The sequence below is a fragment of the Penicillium malachiteum genome, assembly GCF_028827825.1.
Source record: "Penicillium malachiteum strain IBT 17515 chromosome Unknown utg000002l:1.0-8849297.0:1.0-8852440.0, whole genome shotgun sequence".
Taxonomy (NCBI): Eukaryota; Fungi; Ascomycota; class Eurotiomycetes; order Eurotiales; family Aspergillaceae; genus Penicillium; species Penicillium malachiteum.
This window is the reverse complement of record NW_026643095.1, coordinates 4,190,593-4,215,510: the sequence shown is the minus strand read 5'-3', so window position 1 is coordinate 4,215,510 and position 24,918 is coordinate 4,190,593. Positions and strand designations below refer to the sequence as shown.

Genomic DNA, 24,918 nt, shown 5'->3' with positions numbered 1-24,918 from the left:
GATGACGTCAACTTCGGGGATTTGCCCAGGTGATAAATGCCGACAGGTAACCTACAAGTTTGCTGAAAATTGAATTTTCAGAAGATGAAGCCTGACTGAAACCCCCCCCTTAATGAGATTTGAAGGATCTGAAAGTGAAATTTGGACTGAGGGGCAGAGCGGTATTAATAATTCGGTGAGTCAGGCGCGCCGGCGTATTGAAAATATGCCGATATCCACAAGCGAACTTCATCTAGCCGATAGATAGCCGGTTTCCTCGTTCACTCAGGCTACACGCTTCCAAGGTTCGGGCAGATCGATCGGTTCAAGTAAATTTCTGTGGGATCCTGGGAAATCGGAATTTGTCAATTCAAATATTTCCAAGATTGGTATGAAGAATCAATATCACTTCAAACATTGAATGCATCATGACGTGTTCCACATGTATTTCCAATATTGTACTATAGTATAACACCATACCTAGCATTCAAGTTTAGATACCTGGGCTCGTCTCCATCTCTGGCCATCTGTCATGCATATTAGGTACTACCTAGGTAGGAGTTATACAGTGATATAATCGAGGGTGTTAGTATCAATGGCTAAAGTCGTTCAAGTTGACTCGGAGTAGGTGGTCACAGGTTCGGACTAAATCATAGTCAATCATGCTCTCACCATATTCATGAATATAGTTCCACATCCATGGATCTCTATCGATAAATTTTGAATCAATTGAAGCTCAAGCTTATATCAACATCTATATTGATACTTGGAATCCTTCAAATTCATACTAGACACGGGCGGGGCGCTTACGTAGGCAATGGTAGGGACGAGAATTCGTCGTTGATCATCACGATTCTTCTATGAATCAGACTTCAAGATGAAGACTTTGAAATTTGTGACCGGAAATCCTAACAAGATCATCGAAGTTAATGCAATTCTTCATGGATTAATACACGTCGAGCCGGTGGCGTTGGATATTCCAGAGATCCAGGAGTCTCTGGAGGAGATCGCCAAAGATAAATGCCGGCGCGCTGCTGAAATGGTCTGTGACAAAATTCCCCACACTCAAGTACTGTTGCTGATGAAGGTGTAGATCAGGGGTCCTGTTATTGTGGAGGACTCAGCATTGGAGTTCCATGCTATGAATGGACTCCCTGGTCCTTATATGTAAGTTGTTCTTATCATCTGGGCAGATTCATCAGGGGCGTCTGACTCATCCCAACTTTGATAGTAAATATTTTCTAGAGTCTCTTGGAAATGATGGGTTGAATAAGCTTCTATACGCCTATAGCGATAAATCTGCAGAAGCTGTATGCACATTTGCCTTTTCAGCTGGTCCTGAAATGGAGCCCTTGGTTTTTCAAGGAAGACTCGAGGTCTGTTGGAATAGAATGCGACACGTTGCAACGCCTCACTGACAATATTTCAGGGAAAAATTGTTCCTGCAAGAGGCCCTCCTATTTTTGGTACTTACTATCTTTGACTAAAAGAGAAGGTTGAAAATGAATCTAATGTGACGAACAGGTTGGGAACCAATCTTTGAGCATCAAGGCGAGACCCTCGCGGAAATGGCGCATGAGAAAAAAGTAGGTATACCTGATGACATTTGTTTAGGCTCGAGTACTAGTACTGACGCAATCTAGAACAAGTTGTCTCATAGATACCAGGCCTTATTCAAGTTTCAAGAATGGCTGGCACAGGCAGAGAACCGATCCCTTTTGTCCGAAGGTGATCCAATTTAGGATTGATATTGATGCACATGTTGTGCAGATGATTTCAAGATTCACTTGAATATACTCATATAGACTATAAAGTTACGGACTATCTTACTCCTTTTGTTTTTCCACATTTCACTCTCTTGCCCGGGGGCAATTGCCACTTTCAATGTTTCTATAAGGGAAATATTCCCCGCTCCTTCGCCCCACATCCCCCATACTTGAAACTGGATGGGAAGGAAGGATCAACCATTAGATGTCAGTGCTTGTGATTCTGACTATGGAGGACTGAATAACCATGCTTCCTAGGGTAATACTCCACGAGAACAGGCTGTGTCCCCACGGGGCAAAATATGCCCCTCCTTCAAATTCTTGGAGGGTTCGGGATATGCGTATACTTCCATCTGAATCATACAGACGCCCAGGCGTGATATTTATACCATCTCCCTTTCATCTTTTCAGATCCATTCAAGTTCTTCTCAACCTGATCGTTCTCAGGGATTTCCTTGCTTAGTTGTCTGGGGTATACCTGCCATATTCTTTTATTAGTGCCTCCTTGATTTCGGTTTGGCAACAAGTTATTACTTCAACAAAATGTTGTCAGTTCTTACAATCGCACCTTATGCGGGCGGACTGCTCATTTTTGCCTCTCTATTCTTCTTTGCATTTCCTTATGGTAAATACCTTCGTGATCCCAAAGGCAAGCCAAAACAGAGGTCTTATTTGTGAACCAGTTGTCTAACATTCATCTAGGACTGCGAAAATACCCCAACCTTCACCCTCTCTCTGGCATATCCGCAATTCCTTTCATGCTTCTGGCTTTAACGGGAGCTCGATCCATGGAATTATCGCGACTTCACAAAAAGCACCCTGTGATTCGGACCGGACCTAACACCCTCTCCTATGGCGACGTGAGAGCAATTAAGGACATCTATGGTCACAACACAAAGTGTACCAAAGATGACTCCTACAATGTAACGGCTGGATCTCACTTCAGCCTCGCCGACGTCGTGGACAAGTCAGATCATGCCAGAAAGCGCAAGGTTCTGTCTTCTGCCTATGCACTGAAGAATTTGGAGAGCTGGGAATTCAAAGTCACCGATAAGATCCAGCGAATGTTCAAGCACTTTGATCAAGTGTGCACACCAACTCCCAAAGAAGATGTTGCCTCTGGAAGAGTAGCACCTGATCGGACAGACTTGACTCTCAATCTGCGGGCCTGGAACAACTTCTTTACTCTTGATGCCATTGCGGACATTGGACTTTCTGAGAAGCTGGGATTCTTGGACCAAGGGAATGATCTCTGTATTGCAGAGAGAAAGGATGGCTCGACATATACTACTAGCTTGCGCGATGCTCTCTATCCAACTGCACGCAAGCAGTCATACATTCTTTGGAACTACGCTTGGTACCCCGCCCTCAACAAGCTGGTCAATGTTTTCCCATTCTTCAACAAGATGCAACAATCAGCAGATAACTGGGAGAACATTATGTGGCGACGAGGAAACGAACGACTCCGCCGCTACGAAGCAGGCGAGAAGCTCGATGACTTCTTCCAAGCTCTGATGGAAGATAAAAATGGCAACCCCAATAACCTTGAATTCGGCGAAGTGGTCGCTGAGTGCAACATCATGATGAATGCAGGCAGTGTGACTACTGCTGTCGCAATTACAAACGTCATGTACCAGCTTATTCAAAGCCCTCGTGTTCTCGCAAAGCTACGAGAGGAGTTGGATAACGTCCTCGACGAAGATGAATACGTCGCTGACTACGACAAAGTCAAGCATCTTCCATATCTCCGCGCTTGCTTGGATGAATCCTTACGACTTTTCTCTCCAACTCCGCATGGCCTTCCTCGTGAGACACCAGCAGAGGGTACAAATATCCTCGGAGAATGGGTCGCTGGTAATACCTCTGTCAGTATGTCTGCCTTAGTCGCTCATCGCGATGAGGGTATTTTCCCTAAGGCAGACCAGTATATTCCTGAGCGATGGCTTGGTGAAGAGGGTAAGGCTCTTCAACCTTACTTCATTGCCTTTTCGGCGGGTGCGCGATCTTGTATCGGTCGCAATATCTCTTATTTAGAGCAGACAAAAGCTGTGGCTTCTATGGTACACCGATATGATTTCGCCTTGTCGCATCCTGGATGGGAGCTCAAGAGGGAGGAGACTATGAATTGGATTTTGGGAGATATGCCGGTGAAGATCTGGAGGCGAACGGCGGTCTAGTGGCCTTGAAAAGATGATGCACTATTTGATTTATACCCTGGGTAAAGTAGATAGATTTATAGCTTTAAGTTTTTGTCGATGTCAGATTTGACTCAGTCATTTTCGTTGCCTGAAATAACTCAAGTGCTTTTCATCAAGAATTTAACTTGAATTGGATAGAAGTTCAACTTGAGGTAACCTTGGAAGATTCATTCCAACTTGAAAATGATAAGTCAAGTTCCAAGGTTCGTAGTATGTCCAGGTTGATGATACTAGGTGCTACTAGTATAGTCTCCGAGTCGTGAGGTCAGCTTTCAGATCAATAGCCCTGGAGGTATAAATAGTATATTATTGCTATTCATTTCGTCGGAAACTTCTTGAAGTGTATACCCTTTTAAGCCTTCTATGTATGCAACGTTAGCAACTAAAATTGACCAACTATTTAACTCCAAGTCGTATACATGTTGATTTAATCTTCAAATCTCGATCTGCATATACTGGGGATACCAAGATACGAGCCGTGCAACCCCGCAATCCCCAGGTGCCCCCATACTCTGCTGATTTTATCGGGGAAGTTACCCCGAGCATTATAAATTCAATTTGCATTGAATTGAATGTGCCCCTAACCTTATTCGATCTTGAATCGGCGAACAACCTAATTTTGGATATGACATCTTTTAATCAATGTTCGGGATCTGGTACATCCCTATAAATGTACACAATATGGATTCAAGTTGACGGTTTGGATCTTGTCTAGTTTAGGATAGATATCATTATACATTATACTATAATTGTAAGGCCAATGATGAAGGAAGCTTTCAAATTGGTCCTAATGTTAAGGTGGTCAGCCGTATCCTTTTGGCAACCTGAGGTGTCGATTTATATTATTACAACCTTAGAACTTCCAATTCAGTCGAATGAGGGTATTAATTCCTCACTAAAGAATCTCTAGAGTTCCCTTGACGATCATGTGGCCTTGATGTGATCATTGTGATCATCTCCTGGACATTCTTACTCTGTCCCAAACAGGCATTTTCCCCCGCCAGGATACATGTGGAGCGACCGCGGAATCCCCCCGCAATCTAATGTTGATCGGAAACTTTTTCTCAAAGCGTCAGCTATCATCCTGCTGATAATGGCAACCAGGCGTGGGGTATATCTCCGCCAGTGGCCAAAGACCATTTCTGGGCATGACTGCCCAGGTGGTAGGGACTATATGAACCCATAATGATCCCCGTCTTTATCTCAGTAGCATCTGAGATCAAATTCTCTTTGATGACCTATTTCCACTGGCCATCATGATTTCTCTCACAGAATTATCTCAACTGAACATTCCCCCAGAGGTCCTGGCGGAAGTTCAAAAATATGCAACTCCAACCGGCATCGCAGATTATGCCGCTTTGGCAATCATTGCCGGCGTCTCTGCCACATTTATGTCCCGCGGTATTCTCTGGGATAAGCCTGACCCATATTACTATCTCAACTTTGAACGACCTCAATTGAAAAATGGGGGACAATCTGGAGCGAATGCCAATAAAGAAACTCGAAACATCGCCCAGAAGCTCGAGGAATCAGGGAAGAACATTGTTGTCTTCTGGGGATCACAATCTGGTACTGCAGAGGGATTCGCCTATCGCCTTGCTAGAGAGATCTCTGTTCGATGGGGTCAAGAAACTATGACTGCGGACCTGTCAGATTATGATTCAGTCACTATCTCTGAGATCCCGAGTACCAAAATGGCCATTTTCATTGTCTCGACATATGGTGAAGGTGATCCCAGTGACAACACAGCTGAGTTCTGGAACTGGATTACCAAAGTTGGCGACGTTTCCTTGTCCAATCTTCAGTATACTGCCTTTGGACTGGGAAACACAAATTATAAATTCTACAACCGAGTTGTGGACGTGATTGTCGAAGGATTGGAGAAATTCGGAGCTAAGGCTCTGATGCCAGTTGGCAGGGCCAACGATGCTGAGGGTGCTACCGAGGAAGACTTTATGGCATGGAAGGACTCCTTATTTGCTGTTTTCAAAGAAAAACTGGGCTTCCAAGAGGTCGAAGCTAAATATGTACCTACCTTGAAGGTCGAGGAGGATGAATCTTTGGAGCCGATCGACCTGCACCATGGAGAACCGAACAGCCAGGTGGATTCTCCCAAGGGAGCAGCTCAGTCCTCGCCTGTTCGCACACTCAGCATCACAAACTCACGAGAACTATTCACCTCGTCCGATCAAAACTGTCTTCACATGGATGTGGATCTCAGCAATCAACCCGAGCTGACATATAAGACCGGTGACCATCTTGCCGTTTGGCCTACCAACCCGGACTCGGAAGTTGAGCGTCTCTTGGAAGTCCTGGGTATTTTCTCTCGCCGCGATATCCCACTCATCATTAGAGCCGTCGATCCTGCGACAAAGATCACAATTCCAACTCCGACAAATTCCATCGCTCTTTTCCGTTGGTACCTTGAGATCTGTGCCCCTGTCAACAGAGATAATGTCCGCGACCTTGCACAGTTTGCTCCTACACCCGAAGCAAAGACCTACCTGACACAGCTTGGTCAGGATCAAGATGCATATGCAAACTTTACTAATCGCAACAACCTCAACTTCGGTCGTCTTCTACAGATGGCATGCCCAGGTCAGACCTGGAACATCCCATTATCCTACCTCGTCGAAACTTTACCACACATCCGCCCTCGCTACTACTCTATCTCCTCCAGTAGCGTAGTCTCGCCTCGCAAGCCATCTATCACGGCTATAGTATCTACTACACCTCTTCCGGATAACCCGAACGAGCTAGTCCACGGCGTTACATCCAACTACCTCCTTGCTATCTCTCAAAATGCCCAATCCCAGCATCATCCGCACGGGATCACATACCACCTCAATGGACCAAGCGACGCACTAGAAGGTGGTAAAGTGTTCGCTCATATCCGTCGCAGCAAGTTCAAATTACCGATCACAAGCAAGACACCACTTATCATGGTAGCCGCAGGAACAGGACTAGCACCTTTCCGAGCCTTCCTATCCGAACGCTGTCAAGTACAGAAGATCGGAAAGGAGGTTGGCCAGATGATTCTATTCTTCGGATGTCGGAATCCTGAAGACGATTTCATTTACCGAGACGAGCTTGAGGAAATGCAAAAGACTCTCGGAGATAAGCTACATCTTGTTACTGCATTCTCTCGAAAAGAGGGAACACCACGTCAATATGTACAGGATCGGGTCTCTGAGCTTGGTGATGAGGTTGTTAGTCTTATTGATGAGGGCGCAAGCTTCTATATCTGTGGTAGAGCGGGTATGGCACGTGAGGTTGAGAAGGCTGTTGGTACTACAATGAGACGAATTAAGGGATGGTCTGAGGATGAGGTGAATAACTGGAGTAAGGTAGTGAAGAAGAAGAATAAGTGGCAAGAGGATGTTTGGGGATAGATGTTCAAGTCTACTATAATTATGATGTCTTTCATGTTTCTGTATTGTTTGTTGATTTGCACAATGTTGTTGTTAATCGGTATAGTCCGGATGATTGCAATTTCAATAGAGTTCACGTCAATCTAGACTATTCAAAACTAGCGCTAAATCCTTTTCATTTAATCGCGCCACCTCCTTTCTAGGTAATGGATTGCGTGGCCATTCTTTATGTGCTTTTTGATTGTCAGATTTTCGTAAATTGAATTCAAGCTTAAAATTTCTTCTTGTGGCGATAGACGGATAACGCCGTGGCGCTCGTAAAGATGAAGCTTAATGACGAACCAGGGTTAACCGTGTGGATCAATTTAAGCGGGAAATCCGAATTTCATTTTTAGTAACGTCGAGTACACCCATTTGGGGTATATTTCACGAATATAATATATTATTATACATGCCCAGGTGTACTATCAGTGACTATATCTCTAAATTGTCTGATATTTGAGTCTTTCAATTATTTGGATTAATTGAATATGCTATTTCAAGTTGGAAACTCCGCTATGTACACAATGAAACATCTTATTATCATATCGAACTTTGAATAGTTAAGCTTCTTACATGTAGCTTCATTTATCGGCGCACGGGTAGTCCGTGTAGTGAATAGCATTGTCCTCGAACGGTCCATAGAATCGACTTCGATCATATGGAGCTAGAGGCAAGCCACTCTTGAGTCTGTGCACCAGATCCGGATTGCTGATGAAGTATCGACCATACAGAAGACCATCATACTTTCCAGACTCAATCACACCCCAAGAGTTCTTATTGTCAAAGCCACCGGCCGAAAAGAATGGAGTCTCGCCAAAGATATCCCGAAATCGGTCAAGAGTAACATCCTTAAGACCCCAACTCTGCAGGAACCCGTCCTTCTCATCCTCGCTGAAAATTTGTTCATAGCGCTAAGAAAGTTAGTATCCCGTGGAAAGAATGACACCTGGGCAGGATTGCCGAGTACTATTACTTACCGGCTCAATAAAGCTAACGTATGAAAGAGTCGGATGAGTCTTCTTCAATTCCTCACAAAGATAAGTCCAAGTCTCGACCCTCTGCTCCGAACGAGCCTGATTAAACAATCCAAAAGGCGAAAGACGAATAGACAAATTCTGTTCCCCAATCGTCTCTGCAAGTTTCCCCATTAGTTCAAAAACAAACTGACAGCGCTTTTCCGGAGAGCCTCCGTAGGTATCCGTGCGCTTGTTGATGTTGGAACTAAGGAACTGCTCAGGAAGATATCCATTACCAGCGTGGATCTCCACGCCATCAAACCCTATTTCCATAGCTGTCTTGGCAGCCTTGCAATAGTCCTGGATGGTCCGTTGGATATGGTCAACAGTCATTTCAATAGGTGGGTGGTTGGCGTATGGAACGGAAAAGTACTCGGTGGAGCCAACAGGAGGATGCGAATAGCATTCAGTGGGTGAGTCCCACACGCTTGCCGAGGGACACACAGCCGCGGATCCAGTCATCTGGGGGATTGTGGCTCTTCCGGCGTGCCAGAGTTGACAGTAAATGAAGGCCCCTTTTGCGTGAACGGCATCGACGACCTTTTTCCAACCAATGGTTTGTTCGGGGGTAAATAGACCGGGAACACCGGGCATTCCATTGCTCTATACATTACCAAGTGTTAGTGATCAACAATATCAACAATTGTCCATATGTGTGTGTAATTTTTTAAGGTTGATTTTTTTTCTCTTTTGCCGAGGTCCTCATTATTAACTTTTAACAGTTTGATTATGATGAACCAGGCACTGACACCTGCCAGGCTGAGTGGGCAGTGTTTCATCTTACCTCAAGTGAAGGTGGAATACCCTCTGAAATGATCAGACCTCCTTCTGTGGCGCGCTGGGAATAATACTCAACCATCAAATCCCCAGGAATCCAAACTCGATTAGGAGCATCGGGAGTACTGATCTCCTTCTCCGGAACTCCACGATTACGGGTCAAAGGCGCATGGACGACACGGTGGCTGAGGGTAATTCCGCCATTTGCAATAGCCAAAGGCTGAAACAGAGCGGAGTGTTCGTCCTCGAGATAGTGGATAGTCATGATGGTATTTTTAGGGCAATTTCAAGTTTTTTTTTTTTCAAGTGCGAGATTAAATATCTGAGGAAAGAATTGAACCCTGAGGGGGGGGAGAATCAATTGATAAATCGGGAATAACTATGGAGTAACATAGTGTGTCCCTTAGAGGGGGACCAAATAGTGCCCAGTGACATCTGGAACAAATCACCCCCCCTTTTTTTCTGACAGATACCAAGATAAATAATTGAGAAAAAAAATTGTATTTGGTTAGAATAATCAAGGTATTCCACAATTGAACCGTGTTTCCAGGAAAGCGGCGTTTAACGTGGAACATTTAGTTTGTTGGTGCGTGGGATGGCTTGTAAGATCCACAGAAGTGGATAAAGAGAAGAAGGAGTTCATCGTATCAAATTGTGTTAATTTTAGTGGAGTTTGATATAGTGGAGTAAATCCATACTAACGGATTTCAACATGAACGATCCCCGACAGCCACCGGCCACGTAATAGATTCCGTGCGTCCGATTTCAATGTGACCAAAATGATCCCCCTGACACATTTAGTGCTGAAAATCCCTGGAAATCATTAAAAAAATATCATTAAAATTTGTGTGATCTAGATGGTCTAGTACTAGTAGTAGTAATAATTATACCAGGATCAATAGTGTTCAAATGTTTCTATTCTCCACTATGCAAGATCCTTATCCGCTAAAATCCTTTCGATATTTCGGAATACGCGCTGATCCATGGTTAATTACATTTTTTAGTTATGAATTGATGGGTCCGGGATTCTGTCATTTCTACTTATACTTAACTTATCCCCATTCAAATATTGAGGTGGATTTTTTGGTCTTTCTCATGGTTTATTCATCATGACAATTGAGAATCCTAAGGATGTCATTCATACCGTGAACATTGTCACTCAGACACTATGTATCCCCATAGTGAGTGCCTTTGTGGCATTACGGTTTTATACTCGAATTCGGTTTAAGCAGAGCTTGGGAGTTGAGGATTGTGAGTACCGAAACTACTACTAGTATATACTATTGATCTATACTAATTATCTCTAGATGCTACCACGGTCGCTTGGGTATGTCAATACAATCAACTAGTCACTACTAGTATTAAACCCTTGAATTCAAATCTAATCATAAATAGGCCTTGTTTATGGGTTACTGTGCAGTCAGTATCTTCGGTAAGTCACATTAATCATATTAACCATATTAACCGCATTGAACTCCAACTCATCTAACCACTTAATGTATAGTTGGCAAATATGGCGGTGGTTACAACATAGACGACGTCTCCGACGAACATAAAATCCTCTTCAGAAAGTTCTGCTACATCGCTACTATCCTTTACTGTCCGATGGCCCTATTCACCAAAGTCGCTCTCTTATCCATCCTTACCCGAATCTTCGCTCCTTACCGCGGGAAGGTCTGGTTCATCTACATTTTCCTTGGTTGTCTTTTTACATATTATACCGTCGCTTTGATCGTGAAGATCAGAATGTGTAACCCCATCCCCGAATACTGGCTCAACAATATCGAGGGCGCCACTTGTCTTGATCAGACTGCTGCCCTGATTGCCGATTCGGTGATCAGTCTCGTCAGTGATATTATTATCCTGGTCCTCCCATTGCCCTTGACTTGGTCATTGCAAATGTCGCGGAATCGCAAACTTCGTGTTATTGGTATCCTTAGCGCGGGTGGTTTGGCGACCGGATTTAGTTTGTATCGACTGGTTCTGGTGTTGAAGGATGGTAGTTCTGCCAACCAGACTATTGTCTTTATGGATGTCATTCTTTCTGGGTAAGTCATGGAACTCTGATTATGACGATTATGTGAACTAATCTAACACATCGTGCTATAGAAACGCTGAAGGTGGTATGGGTCTGATCTGTGCCTGTCTTCCCGTCCTTAACGTCCTCATCGCTTTCTATCGGAAGAACTACTCTTCCCAGAAATACTATAACCAGAGCTCCGAACTCCAGCTTGCAGATCGCAAGTCTGGAAATAACTCCAAGATCGCAAATGGATGGGATAAGTCCCCGGCTTTCGGTGATCAGAGTCATCTTATTTCCTACGCCGGTGCTCCCGAGGCAAACGAGTCGGGTGTGTTTGTTGGTGAATTCGGAATTAAGAAGACCGTTGCGGTGGAACAGACTGTTGAGACTCGGAGTGCGGATAGTGCCAGTCAATAACGTGTGATGAATGTACAAGTGTTATAGAATATAGACTTTGTTCAAGTTCGAATAATTCATAATCGGCCTACTGGTCATTTTTCTTTTTCAATTAACCTTCTACCTTAATGATGTGTTCGGGTCAAATAATCCTGAGTGATGCCACAGTCCATCAAGTCCGGCGTCGAACCCAGCAGACCAAGATGCATCGATGAACGGCCATTCGAACATATCTGTCTCTAAATCAGGATACCCTCCCTGTCCGGGGTTCTCTCTCTCGAGGAATGAAGTTTCGCTCTCTGGATGTGGAGAGGGCAATGGGTGATGCGACTGATGTGGATTCTCCGCGTGAGGCTCAGTCATGGATCGGGTAATCTGCATCTCGCGATTCGGCCGTGACCGAATATCGCCATATTCATCCAGACCACCAACTAGTGCAAAGCGTCGTGGACTATGGATACCAGACTCGGGTTGCACCTGGGTACTCTTAACCGTTTCGTAGAACCGATTGGCTTCTTGAACCGTTCGCCACTGTTAAAGTTAGTTGGAATCCTAACATCCATTGGCAAACTACTAACCCAGCTTCGACCAACAGGCCACAATCTACTCAATCGCTCCAGGTATATCAGATTCTTGCTCTTTTCCTCCTCTGCGCGCTCAAGTCCACCGGGGTATCGGAGTGGCGCGATCGTTCCGTACATGTTGATATGTGCGGCGACAAAGACACTGAATCCGGAATAAGGTGTCATCACAGGTGCTTCAGATGCTTCTAGAGCTGATAAGACCCCGCTGATGTTTTGAGCTGCTTCGAAGAGCTCCTTGATTGTGCCGGGTTCTTGTTGATCATCGTCGTTCATATCGTGGAAAACGTCGGAGTCAGGATTCAGATTAGACAGAAAGCGATCGCGATGAAGGAATAATATACTGGATTCTGTCAGTGGCGGTTCAGGCTCTTTATCATTTCGAAGGATCAAGACTGGGGAAAAGTAATATACCTCATGGAATGAATCAAGTTGATGTATGCGAATAGTTCACCATATCCAAGAGCCACATGTGCCTGTGCACTCGTCGCAGGATAGTGTACTGTCCGATCTTGTAGAGATCTCCACTCATCCAATTCTGCCTTGAGTCTCTGCCAAGTTTGATGAAGTGGCGATGTAGCAGAGTCATCCGAGCCAATAGATGCCAATGCACGGCGATGCTCATTTGCGAATCGTAAAATCCGCACGAAAATATCAAATCCACGTGTGACGATCGTTAGACCGTGTTCGATAGTCAAGTTCCTTGCTAGTGAGTTCTGTCTATTCATATCAACAGGCATTAATCTGGACTCGGGAACATGATTAAATGTAAAGTCCCTGTCACTGATGGGAAGTGGAACTGAGATCTGAGAAAAGGATAATGCGAAATGCTGCCGAGCGCCGGAGCTAAGCTCACAGTCTTGCGCAAAGCAGCACCAGTATGTACGAACAAGCTGTTCGTATTGAGTCTGGGAAGCGTGGAACTCGTGGGGACTGTGTTCCATGCTGTCGTCTGCCATTTTCAATAGGGATTGGATCATGTATGTTGCCATTCCTGGATAAGTTAGTTCAATTTTGTATTTCCGGTGCCATTCTCATACGCACCGCTGTACATCCATGCTTGATATGGTCGCCCAGTTCCCCACTCGTAGAATGATATCATAACGAGGGATTGTGCGAGGTATAACGAAGGTGCCTCCATGACTCGTTGTGCCAGATGCTTTCTCGCATAGCCGGCATATGTTTCCTCATCTTCGAGAGCATCCGCACTCATGAAACGCACACATAGTGAAAGCAGGGACGCAATGAAAACCGGATCAACTGATTGGAGATTGGAAGAGATGTCAGAAATTAAAGAAGGGTAATGAAGGAAATTCGTTATCGGGAATTTTTTCCGATATGTTTCAATCGCAGCGATCACGATGGATGTCGGTAAAGCTAATATGGGATTTTCATGACTTGTTGATCCAGTGTGAGAAATTTCTCGTGCAGAGTTCCGGTCATATTTGTCATCTGATGGTACTCTTGTGGCTCGTCTCTTATTAGATGGGCCACCGACGGCTCTGTGAGTGCCTCGTGTACTTGGCCTTGAAGCTCGAGGATCTGTGAGGACACATTCATCCTTTTTGCTTTTCTCACATCGTTGGCAAGGCGGAGTGCCAAAATGAATGCATTTCACCTTTGCTCGACTAGTTATAGTTAGTGATGGTCCCATTGAACGTTCCGATTTATTATGCCTTTCTCACCGACATGAATCGCAAGATATCGACAACCTCATTAGGATGGCTCAGGAGGCCCAGCCTGAATGGGCACCAAGTCTTGCTATTATAAATTATTGAGACGTGAAGACTCAGATAAATCGGATCAATTCAATTATTACGACTTGGAATCCTCTGATCTGAGTGCGCGAGGGAGAATGTGGTACACGACGGGCGGCCAGGAATCTAAGGTGTCAACTTGTGTAGCACATCATGTGACATCATTGTATAGATCAGGTCTATTTTATATATGAATTATTTGGAATAGGAATATGTATCAATTAGTAATTTATTCATTAGATCTATCACAATCACTTCGCTTAAACATAATGCAACGCTAATTAAAACTCCTTGGCCGCAGTCCAGTGCGCCACCCACGCATTAAACTTATCAACCTGCATTTCATCCGTAGCCCAGGACGTAACAATCCGAATAACCACCCTTCCATCATCCAATTGCTCCCAATTATAAAACCTGAATCTATCTTGCAACTTCCGAACCAGATTCTCAGGCAAAGTAACAAAGACTTGGTTGGTAGCCGTCTCAGCAGCAAGTTCATGACCGAGACACTCGAAGTTAGCCGAGATCTTCTCAGCCATTGCGTTCGCATGTTCAGCCAAGGTGAAAAACAGATCATCCCGGAACAATTCCATAAATTGCACACCCATGATTCGGCCCTTTGCCAGCAAAGCACCGTGTTGTTTAAGGTGGAAGACGAATCCCTCTGCGAGGTGCTTCTTCACAACGATTGCCTCGCCCATTAATGCACCAGCCTTCGTTCCTCCGATCCAGAAAATATCACTGAAATCGAAGATCTCTCTCAGAGTCATATCATTCTTCTTCGAACACAATGCGGTTCCAATTCGGGCACCATCAACCATAAGTAGTAGGTTGGACTGCTTGCAACAAGCAGACAAACTGCTCAATTCCCGTTTCGTGTACACAGTTCCAGTTTCCGAAGCATTAGAAATATAAAGAAGACGCGGCTTAGCCATATGAGGAAAGAACTGATTCTGTTGAATGGCCTTTTGCAAATTGATCACAGTCATCTTTCCATCAACCGGTGGAACAAGAATGAGTTTGTGACCAGTTGCTTCAATTGCACCAGCCTCTTTACAGGCGATATGGCCAGATTCAAGAGTGATAACAGCTTCATAAGGACGCAGGCAGCTAGCGATTGAGATCAAGTTTGCGGACGTTCCGCTAGGCACGAAAAATATTTCTGCTTCGGAAGCAGTGCAGTTTATTTTTGAACGGATTAATTCTCGTGCTGAATCGCTGTACTCATCACCGCCGTATGAGACTTGTTGTGTTGAGTTTGTGCGCAGAAGTGCTTCCAGGATTTGTGGGTGAGCTCCTTCGCTATAATCGTCCATTAGACTGTATGGAGGACATGATTCGTCCAGACAGAGATTGGTTGATGGCATTGTGTGGATTTGGTTCAATTGTCCCAATGTAGAATTTGAGTTGAAGGGAGAAATTGAGAATGTGGAATTCTGGTAACGCACAAAAGAAATAAGTGATTTAATCTGGATGGCGAATTTGAGTCACCCAGATAACTAATATAGAAACTTCGGGAAAGAGATATGGATATCATCGGGAATGGTAAGTCGGGAATAATTGTGTGTTTTTATTCCCGAATCGGAAATCCCTTTCGGTTTAAAGGTTCTTATCATGTAATTTGTGGGCCTCAACAATGAAGAATACATTCAAAAAGGTTAATTGGTAGCGAAATATGGGTCCCGAGGCTCTTGACATGATCTAGGCCATAATTTTTAAGTGGTATACTTGTTATGTGCGGTTAAACGAGGAGCTCATGAAACGGGCCATCCCCGGACTTCCGGTGAAATTGGTGTATCGTCAAGTTCAATGCTTTGACCCACCCGGATCTTGGGGAATTAAAGTGTGATGAAACTTGGAAGCTTCGGTAGACATGAGTATGGTATGTCGTATTTTGACGATCTCAATGTCAATCAATGTTCAGACTCTGAGTGGCGAGACAGTATTGCGGTGAGAGAGGTAGTGGGGAGAGAGAGAAAAATAAAAACCCCTGGGGAGGAGTTATAACTTAGGCAGTAGAATGGTGAAATGATGAAATGATGTCGAGAGAATATCCGACATAGACGACGTGTGGGTTAATGGAAGGTTACTACTATCTTGACTTTGACAAATCAGTGTATTTGACTGTGATGATATAGGAAAGAAAGGCTCAATGATTGGTGAAATAACGGCGGCTATTTACAGATAGAAACATGTCATCAGAATGAACCGAGATATACAGTAACTCCAAGAACAATGCAAGTAGAAGATAAAGGTCCAAGGAATCACTCCGCCATTTCAGGTTGGAGTCGATGTTCCTCATCGGGTAGACCTTCCTCCAAAGGAACAAGATGATAGAGACGGACCCGCCAGCCTCTAATCAACAAATAACTGGCCATGATGCCAGTCATCACCGCTAAAAGTAAAATGAGTGCGAAGAGACCTCCGATTTCACGGATGGTTTCATAGGAGTGGTTGAGCATATGAGTTGCCTTTATGACCTCAACTTCGGCTGCGTTGTTTCCTTGGTTTGTGGAATCGCTAGCTCCGATAGCTTCAAGTGTGGAGGGGTCCTGGGGCTTTGGAACTCCGGAGTAGCCTGACCACCCAACAGCTTTCCAATTGGGTGCTTTTGTGCGGTGGACCTTGGAGGTACCTAGGACCTGTCCATTTTGGTGAACAGCTTCCACGGATATCCAATCCATGTACCCACTGGCCATGAACATAGTCTCAAAGTCGTATTTAGAAACGTTTCCAATGAAAACAGGGCGATCGAATTCAGATGATTGAGCATAGAGGTTCCACCAGGCGACATCCGTTGCTCCGTTCCAACTGACATGTACAGTGGTGATGAGGTTCGTCACATCGCTGCCGTACACGGAAGCTACAAGATCTGGAGGGGTGTTCGGGCGACCGGTAAACTCAAACTTGTACGCACGGTAATTGGAATAGCGATCAGATGTGAAACTGGCGCTCATCAATACTCTTCCATCGGGAGAGAACTCAGAGATGTAACCGCCTTGACTCCAACAGACGAACATGTTCTTATTCGGGAGCTGTTGAGTGTTTCCACGAAGGCGAGTCAGGCTCTTATCCGGGCGATTGTAGCGGCGGAGAACACGGGCGGTCATCGGTGTTGTACCAGTCTCCAGTTCCACGATCAGGGCTGATGAGATCTCTTCTTCGGCGAATTCCTCGTCGGAGGCATTGTTCAAAAATGAAATGACGTGTCGTGTACCAGAAGATTCGATGAACTTGGCGTCGTGCTGCTTGGAGAAGACAAAGTCTTGGGAAAAGTCACTGTGACCCTGTCCACCCAGCCGCCACATGATAGTGCCAGTCTGACCAGAGATCATATAGACAGTATTTGTGAAACGCATGGAAATCAGATAATCACCGTTCTCGTTCTTGTCCACTGAGTTGATATGCACATAGTCCCAGCCAGGGGCGCCCTCAACGCGAGAGTCGGGATGATAGTGGACGGTTTCCGCGAGGGGAACCTCAACAAATGAGTTCCAGTGATAGAGCACATCTGCTGTGTTGATATCAATTTCAGCAAAGCCTCCATACTCCAACCATGTCTTCTCTGTAGGACGGCCGAATGCTTCCAGTGTGATCTCCTCCGAGAGGTAGTTGGTGACCAGCGCAGATTCTCCATTATCGAGGATATTGAATTCGTGGATGTCGAATACCCCCAGATCATTTCTCAATGAAAGCTTGCGAAAGACTTCATAGTTTTGATCCAGAATCATACCGAACCCCCGTTCCTTGCCGTCATGGGTATATTGTAGAATAAGAGAAATGAATGTTTCGTTAAAGAGCGACACGGCTTTGAAGTCGAAAACGTTGCGGTTGTCAAACATGGGTGATCCTGTCCATACAAGGCGCTATTAATACGTTAGTTATATGTGCCGGTGGGTGGTGGTAGATGACAGACTTACCCCATCCTGATCGTAGATGTGTGGACCGATTTGATATTGCTCGTATAGGCTGATGGGGCCATCAGGCTCGATGTGTAAATATGGCGAGACAAACCAGTATCCCGGGCTAACACTATCGCGATCCTCGTAATGAATGTCGAATTTGACGGCCCTGGCATCGGGAAGCTAAGAAGACGTGGATATTAACTTCACAGATACGTCAGAGTGGCATAATCAGGTTTAACATACTGTTTTGAAGGACATCAAATCATCATCTGAGTGCCAGGCAACCGCATTCTGCGCCAACAGCAGCAACACGCCAAACCAAAACATTGTATGGGAAAAGAGTGACACGGTCAAGGAAACAAAACAGAAGCCATGAAGGCAGAGTTGAATAGTCGAAGGGTTGAAGGGGACTGGGGGACTGGGGCAGTGCGCAGATCAGCAACGTCGATCCGCTCATTACACAGGGTGACAGGGGATTTGAACTGTTACGGCCCAGACAAAATTCATGGCGGCACTTCTGGGCCTTTGGTGGGGCCAATGAAGGGGTCGGTGACTATTTCCCAAACAATAATGACGCGGGAATGGAGCCTTAACCCCCCTTGTTCCATTGTTGGAAATAGGGGTGTACCAGTTGACTCTTTTTAATGGATGAGATCACTGAGATGTATATAAAGTCAAATCATTGTTGTCTTGAATTATGTACCTAGAATACGGGGTAGTAAGCATTTATACTATGAATCTAGTTGACTTGATTGGACCGTAGTTCTTTACTCCGCAATTTGCCAATGACACCATTTAAGGGTCTGCGGACACCATCATGCTGTCAGATTCACCCCCGGAGTCTAGTGTTTTGGTATAATGAGGCTCTATAAGAATCCCATAGAAGCCATTCTTATTATAGATTTCCACAAAAACCGGCTTTTTCAGATGGTGTTGTACAAATGTTTGCGCGCGGTTAGAATTGTGAGACAACCGGGGGCGAATGAGGCCGTAAAGTGCCAGGTGTATGCCCAGGTGGAGTAACAAGTACAAGTAAGGAGGTGGCAATTGGCCGATCTCATGTGGACTGGAAATACTCCGGTCAGGCATCAAGGCATGAAGGCATTAACGTGATTCCCAAGCGAGCGGTCCGCCCAAGCGAGCGGTCCGGCTACTGCCTACCCTACTATTTTAATTATAATTATTAGAACCATAACGCCAATATATTAAATATTTATCTAAATATCACAATGATCTGATCTATGTCCTTCTTCTCCACACTTTTTACATGTCGGTAGCTTTCTCCTAGCTCGCTGAGGTGGTAAAACAGGTGCCCTGGGCCGCGGTACGGGAGGGGCAACTGGTGTTTCAACCACCTGTATAGCACGCTGTATAGCTTCCTGGCCCTCTTGAACCGTCATCCCACCCTCATTAGGTATCTGCCTAGTAGACCGCTTGCGCTTCTGCTTCTGCTTCTCATGGGCGGCACGTAATTTGCGTGTTTCAACCTCCAATAAAGCTGTTGAATGCATCTGAATCTCACAGGCCTTAAGAACTTGATCAATTTGCTGTTTGAGTGGACTTGGAGGGCTTCTTGAGCGTTGTTGAAGAAGAGCTTTGATTGAACTAGCTTGCCGTTGAAGCTGGATAAGGTTTTGGGGTGTCTTAGGTGAAAATTGGCTTGATTGACTGGTAGGGCGGCTACCTGGGGGTGTAGGTGTTCGAAGAAGAATATTCAACTTAGAAAGTACTCGATCTGGGTTGAATGGTACTAAACCAGTTGCTGCAAAGCTGTTTTTAATGATTTCGGTTTGAAAAGCCTCTTTACGAGCGATTGGGTAGGCTTCAAGAAAATCAAATTTATCAACATGGTTAAAACCAAGCCGCATTTGATTCTCAACAAGCCGACCATATGCACGCTTAAGAGGTGAAAAACATCCAACATCAAGCGGTTGATGTAAATGTGAAGAATGAGCTGGCATACAAATTGGAATAATATTATTCTCTTTGCAAATCTGGTCAAATTGGGGAGTTAAATGACTCCCATGACCATCGAGAATTAATAGTCGATATTTTCCAAGTGTACGTTCAGTTGTTGCTGGAATAAAGTGTTTTTGAAGCCATCGAAGTCCAATTTCATCAGTTGTCCATCCATTTGGACTAGTTTCAAATCGCCAGTCAAGTGGAAGGTTCTTAAACCATCCTTCAATCAAAACTTTGCCTTTAAAAATAATCACTGGTGGAAGGGCCCATCCAGATACATTAATTGTTTCAATAGCTGTTACCCATTCACGATTTCCAGGCTGTAAAAGTGATCGTCGACCATAATATCGAGAACGAGTAACAACCTTAGCAGTTGCTGTAAGTCCCATTGCAAATCCAGTCTCATCAAAATTATAGATATCCTCTGATAGAATACCATTCTCTTGAATTGTCTGAAAAACAAGATTAAACCATTCTTGAACCACTTTTGGATCCTCCATTTTCGCACGCTCATAATTACATCGTCGAGAGAAATGAGTAGTAAGCTCTGAATGTCGTTTAACGAAGTTGGTAACCCAATTTTTACCAACAGTTTGAGGGGGGTCCTGGCCACGCGCTGCGAGTAGAATATTCGCCATTTCTTGGACAGTAGCTGGGCGGGGGGCAGCTCCCCGTATATCCATAGAGTCACCCACTGCAGAAGTGAATTCTCTTCGTTTTCATTCAATTTATGGCTATTTGCGCGAGTTTCGGATCGATTAGTATGGCCGGCAAGGCGGCGCCGTAACGTAGAGCGAGGTACATCGAATACACGTGCAACTTCGTGCTCGTTGGTGATATCTTTCTTCCGAATAGCTTCTATAGCAAGTAAGATCCTTCCCTCTTGTTCGAGAGAATTTCGAGAGGTTTTAGAACGTATTGGTGGCATGGTGGGTGGTTGAAGATGGTAGGACGCGGTCGCGACGCGATTTCTAGTCAGCCGGACCGCTCGCTTGGGCGGACCGCTCGCTTGGGAATCACGTTAGTTAAGGTGTCAACTTGCTGCCTCAATATTAAGGCATTAATCAGATGCCTTGGAGAGGACAACCAGTTGACTCCCAGCTTGCTGAAACCCATAGAGCCTTTATCTCATACTTGATTTTTAACTATACCCAACATCCATGTTCTGCAATTCAATATTAATGAAAGGTTAGCCCTTCGAAATTATGACAGTTCCATAGATTTGACCTGCTGAAATGTAGTATCGTAAAAAAATTCCATTGAGATTTAAGAAATGGCAAATATCGTAATCATAAAGAGGGCTCTAATAACAAATAACCCCAACGGTGAATAGAAATGAAAACGCCATATCATGCATGAATGATGAGTCCAGTCAATCAGGCGGCTCGGTAGCCATGCTCAACACCGTAGTATCTGCCATAACTACTATCATAGGCAGTATCCTGAGGATTGCCATAAGGAGCATGCATGACACCACTCGGGGCAAGAGGGTAATTCTCCGAATGCATATCATCACTCCAAATCTTATCTCCATCATGAACAGCAGCATACTTGCTACCCTTGAGACGAGCCTTGGTATCGGCAATGTACCAGAACAAGGTGAAACACATAAGAAGCGCCATAAGACCGACATCCAATCCATAAGTCGGCCACTCATGTTCCTGTAGGTATCCATGTGATCCAGTCTTGTACTCAACGACACGATACATATTTCGACCCGTAACAAGTAGGCTGGCGATATAGAGTGAGATAAGCATCATGTTAATTCGTAAGGACGGATCCACTGTTTCCGCAACACCGGACTTCGATACCCGGATATGGAAGATCATGGCGCACAAGGCGAAGATCACGAAGAAAATGACTTGGAGTGCGAGACCTCCGAGAATTACGTTGGATGCAATGTTCATTCTATGGGCAATTTCCGAGGCGCTATCGTTGGAATTGGTCAGATTGGCGATACTGACTCCACCAAATGCCTGGATCAAGAAACAAAGGATATCGCACACGACGAAAATCTTTGTTATCCAGTTGATACGGATCAACGAAAGCTCGGGATGTCCAGATACGCGGATTAAACGTCCCAGGAACATGTACACAGATGCGGTGTATAGAATCGGGGCGAGAAGGATCAGGACATATTGGATGATGTATGGAGCGGATTCATTGGGGTGCATGTTTGAGATGACGCGTGCGATGAGGGCAACGGTTTCGACTGTAGAGCGGTAATCGTTAGTATGGTATCTTGAATTATTGTGAGATGGGAGACATACAAAGACCTCCAACCACAATGGCCATACCGAACCATTGGCGGGTTGCGATAATTCTCCATAAGTGTGTGGCTGTAAGAATAGCGAAAATCGCAGCAAAAACAATGGCAGTGATTTTGCTAGGAAGGTAATAATCATAGAGATTGTCCGACGCCATGATATCTTTGTTGAGGCGGGTTCCTGTGAGAGTTGTTAGTGAGAGTGGGAAGTGCACTAAAGATCAGCCGGGATCTTATAATGTCAATGTTCACTGAGGATATGAGGCTGTGCATATTAGCCCCCATATGCCATGTGGTATTTAAAGTACCTGAGCCCTGGCGGTGTAAACCTTGGAAATCTACACAAGTTTATCGTTCGGAATTTCGGTACCCAGAATCCTGTAGGGCTGTTCAGGGGTCCTAGCTCCAAGGCTCCCGAGCCTGATCATTGGAGTTGTAACCGCCCAGGTGAGGATAGCCCAGAATTATTATCAAGCTGTTTTGTTAATTTACTAGTCCTTGAAGAGAGCGAATAATTTCTGCGATAATATCATCCATAAACAATAGGCAACACCATAGCCGAAATGAGGAAATCTTGAATTGATTATCACCCGTGTCGTAGTAACTTGTACACTCTTCAGTGGAGTCTGGACGAGACTGACACTCAACGCCGAACGGAGTCAACGCTAACAAGGACCCTCACCTTGGCATCTGTCTCAGCCAATAAAGAGACTTAAAACCATCGAAATTTAACTATTTTTAGAATGGCTTAGCGCTAAACTCAATATTTGTCGCTTTGACTGCTAACTATCAACTATCAACTCCGCAATTTGCGCTTTATTACGTCAAGTTGACCTTAATGCTGTTGTTTAGTCCAGAATTGTCTGATTTTTTGACATGATTATGATAATTGAGGATTATCTATATCAAGTAGGATTAAAAGACAGAGTTAGTAAGAACGTTTGAACTTGAACATAAGAACATCCAGATGTCCAAAGCCTGGAATCCATGTGGCTCTAGGTAGGGCTGTCATCTTTAAATATAGTAGATCTCTTTTATCTCCAGGGCTATTCCGTCTAAACATAAGTATACTCCTCTTAATTTAGCTATCTCTTACTTTACCTATCTCTCACTTTAGATATCTCTCACTTTAGATATCTGTAGGGTTGCTAGTAGTTGGCTATATCTAACTATAGATATCGGGAGTTGCGAAATAGTTCCGCAGACCTCGTCTGTGCAGGCTTCAGGGCAGTTCAAGTTGCTTTTCCCTATTTCGGGTTAGCTAGACCATGGTGTGAGACCCTCCAGTAAGTTTAGAGCTATGACTCGATACCACGATATTCAGTTTCTAAGATTATCGTGGACTGAGGTGTGTACAGAGGATATTGGATTTTATTGATCACCTACAGTGGTCCATCTTGATACAGCGGCAGTAGAAGGTACATGCTTTCTTTCTTTCTTTCTCTTCTTTTGGGTTGTTTGGGTAAAATACCCAGACATTTGTCAAGACGATCCTCATTTTGAGCTGTCAGGGAAGATAGGATCTACAGACTGTACTGACAGCCGCATCTGGTTTGGTTGGTCCGCCCGGAGCTTCCTCCCCGCTATGTGCTGTGGACCTGCAGATTGCGCCCCTCCGATTACGATTCGACATGCAGATGGTGGCAAAATCTGCAGAGCTTACGACACACAAGGCAGAAGAAGTTCCAGGTGTATAAACTGACTATATGACACGCAGGGGATGGGCGGAGATTGTCGATGCTGAAAAAGTGGAGCCTAAGGAGTAGATTTAGGCTGTAGATCAGTGGAGATGATTCATTAGCGGGGTTCCATTGGGGACGTATGGAGATTTACCTTTCCACTCAAGCCCAGAAGTAGGAGGTCCATCAGACCAAGACCAATTGAGTCAACAGTTGACATGAGGAGAGAACATTGAAGTCTTCAATGATAAGTTCTCCGAAAAGGAAGGGTTGCGTTTTTTGAGTGTGGTGACGCTCCTCTGAAAAGAGTCGCGTCGTTTTCTTTTTTTGGGGGGGGGAGGGGAATAAGAATGTTTGATAGTTCACGGATTGATACACACACAAGTCAACCCAGGCAGAGCGGTCAAGGGGAACTAGCTCCAGTGCTATTTGAGACGATACACTAGACTTGGAAGAGGACAATATCAGAGATGGTGAGGGGTTATGACTTTTTAGATCATGCTTGTCAGGATCATCTTGCTAGAGGATCCGTGGTCATCGTTGACAGAATGTTCGTTGACAGAATGTTGGGTCAATTTGATTGAAAGTCATGTCACATAGGAGGATTTTTTGAAGCCTCATGTTAGTAAGGAATCTTGGTCTTAATGGATGGTCTCGATGGTGGATGGAATTTTGATGGAAGAATGTTCAAATCAAGAGTAGGATAGGATCTGCGTGGTCCACGCGGTCTACGTCAGTCTGGGTATTTCATGACTGCACCTTAAGTACGTTCGCCAAAAGTGTGGAGTCGCGCAGGTACGCACGAGGAGATACGCACGAGGAGAGTGAATTACGAATTACTCACCTTGTCTGTTATAACCAAGTTGTGTTGAGGGTGGATAAGTAGATGATGATGATGGATGATGATAGATGTTCACGGATGTTGATGAAGGAGTATGATGTGGTCAAGGAGAAATATGGGGGGGAGATGGATGAAGAAGAAGGAAGTTGGAAGAAGGAAAAAGTGTGAGAGAGGAAGATCTTACGAATTTATGCCCTGGGGGAAGGCAACAAGATCACGCATTCCAAAACAGGAAACGTAGGCGAAGACAGGCAAATTGAGAGATTGATCTGACTCAGTGAATGACAACACAGCCAATCTCATACTTTAGATTGATCTGGGACTTCAATTCTCTCACCTGCCATCCCAACTAAGCGAGC

At 44.7% G+C, this 24,918-nt stretch overlaps 9 protein-coding genes across 9 annotated transcripts; 4 read left to right on the top strand and 5 right to left on the bottom strand.

The window, feature by feature from the left end:
* Positions 1 to 856: 856 nt before the first annotated feature.
* N7483_004612 (non-canonical purine NTP pyrophosphatase) lies at positions 857 to 1,721 on the top strand (the record flags this gene model as incomplete). Its single annotated transcript, XM_057088049.1, has 6 exons — positions 857 to 1,021; positions 1,073 to 1,146; positions 1,211 to 1,355; positions 1,409 to 1,445; positions 1,504 to 1,565; positions 1,623 to 1,721. 6 exons carry the CDS (start codon positions 857 to 859, stop codon positions 1,719 to 1,721), a joined length of 582 nt encoding a protein of 193 aa, XP_056947878.1.
* A 567-nt stretch (positions 1,722 to 2,288) lies between these two features.
* N7483_004611 (cytochrome P450) lies at positions 2,289 to 3,922 on the top strand (the record flags this gene model as incomplete). Its single annotated transcript, XM_057088048.1, has 2 exons — positions 2,289 to 2,394; positions 2,448 to 3,922. 2 exons carry the CDS (start codon positions 2,289 to 2,291, stop codon positions 3,920 to 3,922), a joined length of 1,581 nt encoding a protein of 526 aa, XP_056947877.1.
* A 1,277-nt stretch (positions 3,923 to 5,199) lies between these two features.
* N7483_004610 (NADPH cytochrome P450 oxidoreductase family protein) lies at positions 5,200 to 7,335 on the top strand (the record flags this gene model as incomplete). The annotated part of the gene is made up of 1 exon (XM_057088047.1): positions 5,200 to 7,335. One exon carries the CDS (start codon positions 5,200 to 5,202, stop codon positions 7,333 to 7,335), a length of 2,136 nt encoding a protein of 711 aa, XP_056947876.1.
* Positions 7,336 to 7,937: 602 nt separating this feature from the next.
* On the bottom strand, positions 7,938 to 9,414 carry N7483_004609 (alkene reductase; the record flags this gene model as incomplete). Its single annotated transcript, XM_057088046.1, has 3 exons — positions 7,938 to 8,267; positions 8,334 to 8,975; positions 9,157 to 9,414. 3 exons carry the CDS (start codon positions 9,412 to 9,414, stop codon positions 7,938 to 7,940), a joined length of 1,230 nt encoding a protein of 409 aa, XP_056947875.1.
* An 844-nt stretch (positions 9,415 to 10,258) lies between these two features.
* On the top strand, positions 10,259 to 11,589 carry N7483_004608 (uncharacterized protein; the record flags this gene model as incomplete). The annotated part of the gene is made up of 5 exons (XM_057088045.1): positions 10,259 to 10,400; positions 10,457 to 10,476; positions 10,545 to 10,581; positions 10,654 to 11,197; positions 11,259 to 11,589. 5 exons carry the CDS (start codon positions 10,259 to 10,261, stop codon positions 11,587 to 11,589), a joined length of 1,074 nt encoding a protein of 357 aa, XP_056947874.1.
* Positions 11,590 to 11,688: 99 nt separating this feature from the next.
* Positions 11,689 to 13,362, bottom strand: N7483_004607 (transcription factor domain-containing protein; the record flags this gene model as incomplete). Its single annotated transcript, XM_057088044.1, has 4 exons — positions 11,689 to 12,099; positions 12,147 to 12,492; positions 12,564 to 13,143; positions 13,194 to 13,362. 4 exons carry the CDS (start codon positions 13,360 to 13,362, stop codon positions 11,689 to 11,691), a joined length of 1,506 nt encoding a protein of 501 aa, XP_056947873.1.
* Positions 13,363 to 14,187: 825 nt separating this feature from the next.
* N7483_004606 (threonine aldolase family protein) lies at positions 14,188 to 15,273 on the bottom strand (the record flags this gene model as incomplete). Its single annotated transcript, XM_057088043.1, has 1 exon — positions 14,188 to 15,273. One exon carries the CDS (start codon positions 15,271 to 15,273, stop codon positions 14,188 to 14,190), a length of 1,086 nt encoding a protein of 361 aa, XP_056947872.1.
* An 897-nt stretch (positions 15,274 to 16,170) lies between these two features.
* Positions 16,171 to 18,138, bottom strand: N7483_004605 (uncharacterized protein; the record flags this gene model as incomplete). Its single annotated transcript, XM_057088042.1, has 3 exons — positions 16,171 to 17,772; positions 17,827 to 17,991; positions 18,055 to 18,138. The coding sequence occupies 3 exons, from the start codon at positions 18,136 to 18,138 to the stop codon at positions 16,171 to 16,173; spliced, it is 1,851 nt and encodes a 616-aa protein (XP_056947871.1).
* A 3,011-nt stretch (positions 18,139 to 21,149) lies between these two features.
* Positions 21,150 to 22,197, bottom strand: N7483_004604 (RTA1 domain-containing protein; the record flags this gene model as incomplete). Its single annotated transcript, XM_057088041.1, has 2 exons — positions 21,150 to 21,985; positions 22,044 to 22,197. 2 exons carry the CDS (start codon positions 22,195 to 22,197, stop codon positions 21,150 to 21,152), a joined length of 990 nt encoding a protein of 329 aa, XP_056947870.1.
* Between the last annotated feature and the right edge of the window lie 2,721 nt (positions 22,198 to 24,918).